The sequence below is a fragment of the Paramisgurnus dabryanus genome, chromosome 17, assembly GCF_030506205.2.
Source record: "Paramisgurnus dabryanus chromosome 17, PD_genome_1.1, whole genome shotgun sequence".
In the NCBI taxonomy this organism is placed as follows: Eukaryota; Metazoa; Chordata; class Actinopteri; order Cypriniformes; family Cobitidae; genus Paramisgurnus; species Paramisgurnus dabryanus.
Window position 1 is genome coordinate 34547002 of NC_133353.1, and position 8574 is coordinate 34555575.

An 8574-nucleotide genomic window follows, 5' to 3' on the forward strand; every position below is an offset into this window, starting at 1 on the left:
CCTGGCAAAGCTAGTCAAGCTGGTGGGGCAGCTAGACCATCTTAAAAACTGACCAAAACACAGCTATACCAGCTTGCTACACCAGCTAATACCAGCTTATGCCAGTTTTTTTGTTTTCAGTAGGAAAAATTTAGTATTTTAAGTATTTACAGGTCAGATGTTCCTGTCTGGAGCAGAGGAATTAAAAACAAGTCATCAGCCAACACCAAGAAGAGTTAAACAATAACACCAGCAGAAACAGTGAGAGTACTCAATATAAATGTTTGCAAGCAATTATTAACATTCACAATAAACAACTTTCAAACGATGAATAAAAGGTTTAAGCCCTTGGAAATCTGAAGATGATAAACAGGAGCAGCATCTATTTTTTATAACATGCACGGTAACAGAGACAGAGACGAGATTAATAATGCACGACTCAGATACAGTTTCTACATTTCAACAGAGTTTAGGGTATGGTTTGATCTGCAGCAACTTATTTATTTAAAATAACTTTCCCAGTAAAGACAGCAAAACTTTATACAATAAGGTTGTATTTGTTAACATTAGTTAATGCATTAGCTAACATGAATTAACAAAGAACAACAATATAAATCATGTTAGTTTCAGGATTCACTTATACATTTATAAACTCAAAAGCATGTTAACAGTGAACTAACATGAACAAAAATGAATTGTTAACTCAGAAAAACTACAGCATGTTGTTCATTGTTAGTTTATGTTAGGTGATGCATTTATGAATGTACAGTAATAACAAATGCAACCTTTTTTTAGCTTTCAGTTTTTTTTTATTTGAACAAAAAGCACAGGGGATACAAAATACAACCTTATTGTAAAAGTGTTACCATAATCCTCAAAAATAAAGGTGATATAGGCCAAAATAAAGAAACAAAGTGAGGGCAAAGTTCATATAGTTATACTGAACAACAACAAATAGGTTGTTTTGTATTATTTCTCATTGCTTCATTCATCTTAAGATGGGTATCACATATCAGGTATCACATTTCTCCTCACATACATTATACATAACATCATGTGACCTGTACGACATTATAATGGAAAAAGAGATACAATTCATGCCATTCGGTGGACAGCACGACTGAACAATGACATTCATAGCCAAGACTTTTTATGACCTGCGTGCAGCTACGCTGGAAGGGGAAACAATCGATTTTAATGTTTTTAGAGGAAGAGTAGTGCTTATTGAGAATGTGGCATCACTTTGAGGAACAACCACCCAGGACTACAGTCAACTTAATGAGCTTCAGAGCAAATATCCTCATCGACTCGTGGTCCTGGGATTTCCCTGTAACCAGTTTGGATACCAGGTTTGTACACAGAAAGATGTCATTATTTTTTTTATAGTTGTTGCTTATCTATGACTATGTCTGTGAAATCCAAGCTAAAGTCTTATAATCTAATGACGAGATGAGGAGCGTCAAAGTTAGATTTTTTACATTGAAATTTTTGACATGATTTTAGTCAATATTGAAGATATCAAGATTATATTTTATACAGAATGTTGTAGGGTTTTACTGTACACTGCAAAAAAAAAATATTTTTAAGAAAAAAATTCTTAGTATTTTTGTCTTGTTTTCAGTAAAAATATCTAAAAATTCTTAAATTAAGATGCTTTTTCTTGATGAGCAAAACGGCCCAAGAAAATAAGTCTAGTTTTTAGACCAGAAATATCAAATTTAAGGGATTTTGTGCATAAAACAAGCAATGGGGTAAGCAAAAAAATCTTGAAATTTTTTCTTAAACACTAAATTCAAGAAAAATTTGCTTCCCTCATTGGCAGATTTATTTGCTTGTTTTATTCACAATATATTTTCTTCGGTCATTTTGCTCATCAAGAAAAAGCATCTTAATTTAAGAATTTTTAGATATTTTTACTGAAAACAAGACAAAAATACTAAGAATTTTTTGTCCTTGAAAATCTTTTTTTTTTTCAGTGTACACTGTAAAAAAATTCCGTAGAAATTACAATGTTATTGCAGCTGGGTTGCCGGTAATTTACCGTAAATTTACATTTATGTTATTTATTGGCAAGAGTTTGTTCAAAGTTAAATAAATTTTAAATATTAACAAGTCTTTATCTTACCAGAATAAAACTATACAATAACAGCCTCATGCAAAGCATTCTGGGAACCAGAAATCATCATCAACCTTTTTTTGTTTTTTGCTTCAGATTTTGTTTCCCAGAATGTTTAGCTTGTCGTGTTTTTTTAGTTTTACTCTGTAAAGACAAAGACTTGTAAATGTTTAATGTTCATTTAACTTTGAACAAAATGTTGCCAGTAAAAAACATAAATTTAAATCTACGGTAAGTTACCGGCAACCCAGCTGCAATTTCTACGGAATTTTTTTACAGTGTATGTATAAAACAGTAAATCACAAAAATATACTTTAGCTGTTTTCATAGACTGGGTCACATGATCAAGTTAGTACAGTTTTACGTATACAGTAGTTCATAAATTTGATTTTTATACAATAATTGTAATTATTCAATCATTTTTAAATACTTTCTTTTCAATGTCGTTCTGTAGGAGAATTGCTCTAACGCAGAAATTCTGAATTCGTTGAAGTATGTACGTCCAGGTGAAGGGTATCGGCCTACATTTACCATTTTGGAAAAGTGTGATGTAAATGGAAAAGATGAACATCCTGTGTTTTCCTACCTAAAGCACAAACTTCCTTATCCGGACGATGACCCTGTATCATTCATGCAAAACCCTAAATTTCTAGTCTGGAATCCTGTCAGTCGGAATGACGTTTCATGGAATTTTGAAAAGTTTCTTATTGGACCCGAGGGCGAGCCCTTTAAAAGATACAGTAGAAAGTTTCACACTATTGATATTGAACCAGACATCCAAAGACTGCTGAAGCTGACCAAAAACTGACAAAAACATGTCACTGATCATAATGTTTTAGTGTAAACAGCATTGTGGCATCATCTCACTTTCTTTTCTATTACTTCATGAAAGTGATATTATAAAGTGTAATAAAGATATCACTTGAGACTTTGTACATATAAAAGAATCACAGATGTTGCCATTAAGAAATTATTGCTGTTACACAAAATGTTTGACTTAGTATAAAGGCAATGATAATAAATAATATTTTAAGTGTAAACTGACCCATTGCACATATGAATAAAGAAACAGAACCTGAAATAAACCCTTCTCTCTATTATTTGGACATTTCACAGACTTGAAAGTTGAAATGCAAGACTATCTGACCTAAGACTGGGATTAAGATTAACTGTATTTGGCTAAGATTTGTGTAATCTTCTATCCAGCACTTCCTCTAAGAACCAAACGTACCAAACGAATCGTTTTTGGCTAAATGCTTCCATAAAGGACCTTAATTTTCTGTATACCTTTCAGGATATTATTAGTAAAAGAGATAGTTTACCCAAAAATAAAAATCCTGTCATCATTTTCTTATCCTCATAGTTGTTGTAAACCGTAATAATCAAGGACTTTGCTGCTGTTACTTTCAATAGCAGGGGACTATTTTCAGGCACTCCGTAATATCATTGCGCCTGCTGCAGCCATGTTACGACAGCAAAGTCCTTGATTATTACGCCAGAATGAGAGGATAGCTCATAGCCATATCGCCTAGAAAATCACAACTTTTAAGTTTCCGTCAGTCTTAGTACACGATGTAACTACAGAAGAGTCAAGTTTTAAAAAGAAAAAATACCAAAACTCTTTGGTTATTTTTTTGCGCGATGCTAATGGTCTAATCAGATTCAATGGATTATGCTAAGCTATGCTAAAAGTGCTAGCGCCAGACCTGGAGATCGGCTGAATGGATCCCAAAACGGTATAAATCAAATGTTTGACTCTAGGGGAGCTGGAAAATGAGCATATTTTCAAAAAAGTGGAGTGTCCCTTAAACCTATACATCTTTTATTATACATTTACCTCAAAGGCATGACTGAAGTCAAGATCAGGACAAGTCAATGAAAGATAAATGAATAGCCACAGTCTAACGTTGATCTCAGACTTGTAATGATTACCTCTGTAAATGAAATTATAAAGCGTTACTTTGTCCTCTTCATTATATCCTTATGAAATCTATCAAACACATCTCAGAAACACAACTCTGATCCACCATGGTAGCTGACAAAAAACCTGAAAAGTTAAAACTGAAGAGTGAAGTTGGGCTGTTGGGTGGTGTGTCTCTCGTTGCAGGGGTCATGGTTGGATCTGGGATCTTCATGTCTCCTCAATACGTGCTACTTTACACTGGGAGTCCAGGTGCAAGTCTGTTAATATGGGCTGCTAGTGGACTGTTGGCTATGGCGGCTTCTTTTTGCTATGCTGAATTAGGAACTGTGATTCGTGAGTCTGGAGGAGACTACATCTACATCTTGCGCACTTCTGGCAATCTTATGGCTTTTATATTTTCATTCACCACTAACTTTGTGGTCAGACCAAGCAGTACAATTGCAGTAGCGCTCACCTTTGCCCAAAATGTTCTTGCATCTTTTTATGATGATTGTGCACCACCAATTGTAGCAGTGAAGTGTTTGGCAGCAGCGGGGATTGTGATATTGACTGCTATGAACTGCATGAACGTGCGTTCCTCTGTGGCAGTCACAGTGTTTTTCACGGCCGTCAAGATTTTGGCACTGCTGGTGATTCTGATTGGTGGAATAGTTTTACTCATTCAAGGAAACACCTCCAGTAGTCTACAACACTCCTTCGATGGGACCAAACTGGGTGTGAGTGCCATTGCAACAGGATTTTACCAGTGTTTGTGGTCCTATGATGGCTGGAACACCTTAAATAATATTACTGAAGAAATCAAGCATCCTCAGGTAAAGTGGCAATTTTCAAGGTCAATGAATCTGTCTGTCTATCATTCACTATTTCATTCTGTCACATTTGTAAACCAAGACAGCAATGCATATGTTAACAACAATAGACTGGTTTACAAAAACTATTGCCAAATGACCGCGTTTCTATTAACCAATGTAGCTAAAATGTAATTTTTTCCCCTCATAATAAGTCACTCCAAACATCAAGAACATGACAAGTAAATCCTTAACAGATGCTCATTAGTACATGCTGTAGACTCTCTCTGGGCAAATTTTCCCATCCTCATGTTATTGTAAACCTGTGAATATATATATTTTTTTTTTGATGAACACAAAAGAAGATATTTTGATAAATGATGGTAAGCACACCGCTGATTGTAATCATTGACTTCCATAGGAAAACAAATATTATTGTAATAAATGATGAAGAAGATATTTTAGTAAACAATGGTAAGCACACAGTTGATAGTACCCATTGAATTCCTTCATATTTGTTTTTCACACTATGGTTGAATTGACTTGGCAAAACCAAGTTTTTTTTTAACTTCATGCAGTTTTTTTACAGTGCACAGATAAGCCATTTGTACAAAAAATCCAACAATATTCCAAAACAAATGACAGTTTTTCACTTCAATTTCATTGCGACTCTAGAGGTCCACTGTGAAGATTTTTAGCATCATTTAGCGATGAATTGCAACCAACAGCCCAGTCCACAGCTCACCCCTCTCTTTCAAAACTCCACCAGATGTAGCCATCAAGTCAAATATTGAATTCAAACCCATCCCCACTGTCTCCAAGAAGAGAGTGAAGAGCCTAGGTCATTGGTATGATGCCTCTCTTAAAGACAAAGAGCAAGTAGAGCAGCTTAGGAAGGAGGTAGCCAGTGGCCTGGAGAACATCGACAGAACCCTGCAAGCTGAAGCTCTGGTGATGCGGTATGGACTACTTCCATGTCTTCCATGTCTCCTATGGCCACTAACCCTCTATGACGTCACGCTTTCAAAAGTGGAAAAGCTGGAGAGATTGGTCAGCTCACATGTAAGGATGCTACACCTGCCCATTACCAGTCTGGTAGAGGGGTACATGTGTGCCTCTGACTGGAGATAATGCTACTGGATTCAAGTGATTCATTTGTAGCCCAAGTTGCCCCATCTTGGCCACTGGAAGGAAGTGGACCCCGTTGGCTGCAACTGAGCAGGCAAAGGGAGCACTCAGACACAAGGACATTGTGGGCTGAGTACAGGAGGAGTGGTCTTGGACTTGGGGCCAGTACACCAGTGTGGAGCAAGGTCTCTCCATCTCAGAGATGCAAGATGGTGGTCCAGGAGGTACGTTGGGAGGAGGAAGCAAGAAGGTGTGCCCAAGCTGTGGCACAGGCAAAGCAAGGGCAGTGGATGGCATGGGAAGGAGTGGAGAAGAGGAAGATCTCCTTGAAAGAGCTGTGCGAGATGGAGGCATTCAGGGCAAGCTTTACCATCAGGGCTGCCTACGATGTACTGCCTTCTCCAGCAAACCTAAGCCAATGGTATGCCGAGGACCCTGCATGCCCTCCATGCCCAAGTCTAGCAACACTGAAGCACATCTTAGTGGGATGCACCCAAGGCCGTTACACCTGGCGGCACAACCAGGTGTTGAAGTATCTTGCTTGCAGTGTTGGAAAGTCGACGGACAAGTTTAAATGCCTTTCCTCCCCCATCATCCCAGTGGTAGCCAACACCATTTGTTTGGGAGTGTGAGGGTCAAGCCAACCTCACCACCATAAGATCAGACTCTGGTCAGCTGGGCAGAGCACGGGACTGGAAGCTGTTGGCAGACTTGAACAAGAAACTTTGCTTCCCAGTTGAAATTGCAGCCACCAACCTGTGACCAGACCTTGTTCTGTGGTCAGCCTCACTCAAGTTTGTCTACATCATCGAGCTCACCGTGCCCTAGGAGGGTGCAGTGGAGGAGGCCTATTAACGAAAAAAGGCTGAGGTACGCTAAACTTGCAACTGATGCGCAACAACAAGGCTGGAATATTAAGGTATGCCAGGTGGAAGTAGGTTGCAGACGGTTCATAGCCACCTCAACATCCAGGCTACTCAGGGAGATGGGAGTGCGAGGAAAGGCCCACTGGCAGGCAGTCAAAGACCTCTCCGCGGCTGCGGAAATGGGAAGCCAGTGGCTGTGGGTGAAGAGACTCCACCTGGGTCTTCAAGTGAGTTGATGGCACCTAGGGAGTGAACCTGGGATGCTGGAATTCACTGCTGAACCCTCTGGAGGTGTCGTGGGCCTTTCAGCGAAACACCCAAGAAGGAGGGCACCCACTTGACAACCCAAAGGGTGTCATCACTCAATTGACCATCCCACAGAGTCTCAGCGATGCCTCAGGTAAGTATTAAGGGATATCAACATCAAGTCCTATACAATAGACTGGTGTTGTTAGGTAATTGCTGTAGATAGTTTGCCACTGTTTGCCACTGAACCTGCAGTAACGACGACAGTGGGGCCCCTGGCCTTAGTCAAACGGGTTGGCACGTATGGTCGGGTTGCGGTAAAATTTTGGCATTAGAGATTGAGGTAAGGTCATGTCAAGGGTTTATGCACCGAGTTAAAAGAAAGGAGCAACCTCAGGAGATGGAAAGGCTGAGGAGTAGTGTGGCAGAGGGTCACTAAATTGACAATCCCACAGAGTCTCTTTGGTGCCTCAAGGAGCATTAAGAGATATCAACATCAAGTCCTATACAACAGATCTGAAATACAAAGAAATCAGAACATTTAAGTATACAAGTTGAGTCATAATAAATAATTAATTATTTATTTTTTAATTTCATTCAATCTTTGTCTTGATGACTACATCTGGTGGACATTTTGTGTCAGTAGCCCACTTAGAAATCCCCTTGCTCATAAAAATGCTGATGTGTGAAATACTTATTTTCCCCCGCTGTAGTTATGTGTGATCCTTCTGTAAGTAACACAATACACTTTTAACCTATACATCTTTTATCATACATTTACCTCAAAAGTCAAGTTCAGGACAAGTCAATGAAAGATAAATGAATAGCCACAGTCTAACGTTGATCTCAGACTTGTAATGATTACCTCGGTAAATGAAATTATAAAGCGTTACTTTGTCCTCTTCATTATATCCTTATGAAATCTATCAAACACATCTCAGAAACACAACTCTGATCCACCATGGTAGCTGACAAAAAACCTGAAAAGTTAAAACTGAAGAGTGAAGTTGGGCTGTTGGGTGGTGTGTCTCTTATTGCAGGGGTCATAATTGGATCTGGGATCTTCATGTCTCCTCAATACGTGCTTCTTTACACTGGGAGTCCAGGTGCGAGTCTGTTAATATGGGCTGCTAGTGGAGTGTTGGCCATGGCGGCTTCTTTTTGCTATGCTGAATTAGGAACTGTGATTCGTGAATCTGGAGGAGAGTATGTTTACATCTTGCGCACTTCTGGCAATCTTATGGCTTTTATATTTTCATTCACCACTAACTTTGTGGTCAGACCAACCGGCACAATTGCAGTAGCGCTCACCTTTGCCCAAAATGTTATTGCATCTTTTTATGATGATTGTCCACCACCAGATGTGGCGGTGAAGTGTTTGGCAGCAGCTGGAATTGTGATATTGACTGCTATGAATTGCATGAATGTGCGTTCCTCGATGGCAGTCACAGTGTTTTTCACGGCTGTCAAGATTTTGGCACTGCTGGTGATTCTGATTGGTGGAATAGTTTTACTCATTCAAGGAAA

At 38.9% G+C, this 8574-nt stretch overlaps 2 protein-coding genes across 2 annotated transcripts; both read left to right on the forward strand.

The window, feature by feature from the left end:
* The first annotated feature begins 1105 nt into the window (after window positions 1-1105).
* Window positions 1106-3112, forward strand: gpx2 (glutathione peroxidase 2). The gene is made up of 2 exons (XM_065288769.2): window positions 1106-1328; window positions 2550-3112. The coding sequence occupies exons 1-2, from the start codon at window positions 1107-1109 to the stop codon at window positions 2901-2903; spliced, it is 576 nt and encodes a 191-aa protein (XP_065144841.1). The 5' UTR covers window position 1106; the 3' UTR covers window positions 2904-3112.
* A 1011-nt stretch (window positions 3113-4123) lies between these two features.
* On the forward strand, window positions 4124-5938 carry LOC141280928 (b(0,+)-type amino acid transporter 1-like). Its single transcript, XM_073812285.1, has 2 exons — window positions 4124-4831; window positions 5630-5938. Exons 1-2 carry the CDS (start codon window positions 4124-4126, stop codon window positions 5936-5938), a joined length of 1017 nt encoding a protein of 338 aa, XP_073668386.1.
* The last annotated feature ends 2636 nt before the right edge of the window (window positions 5939-8574 follow it).

Bases quoted from the DNA above. Each gene is read 5' to 3' on its own strand.
- LOC141280928 (XM_073812285.1), top strand. From the start codon at position 4,124: ATGGTAGCTGACAAAAAACCTGAAAAGTTAAAACTGAAGAGTGAAGTT. The intron at 4,832-5,629 runs GTAAAGTGGCAA...ACTGTCTCCAAG, and splicing joins AAGAAATCAAGCATCCTCAG to AAGAGAGTGAAGAGCCTAGG.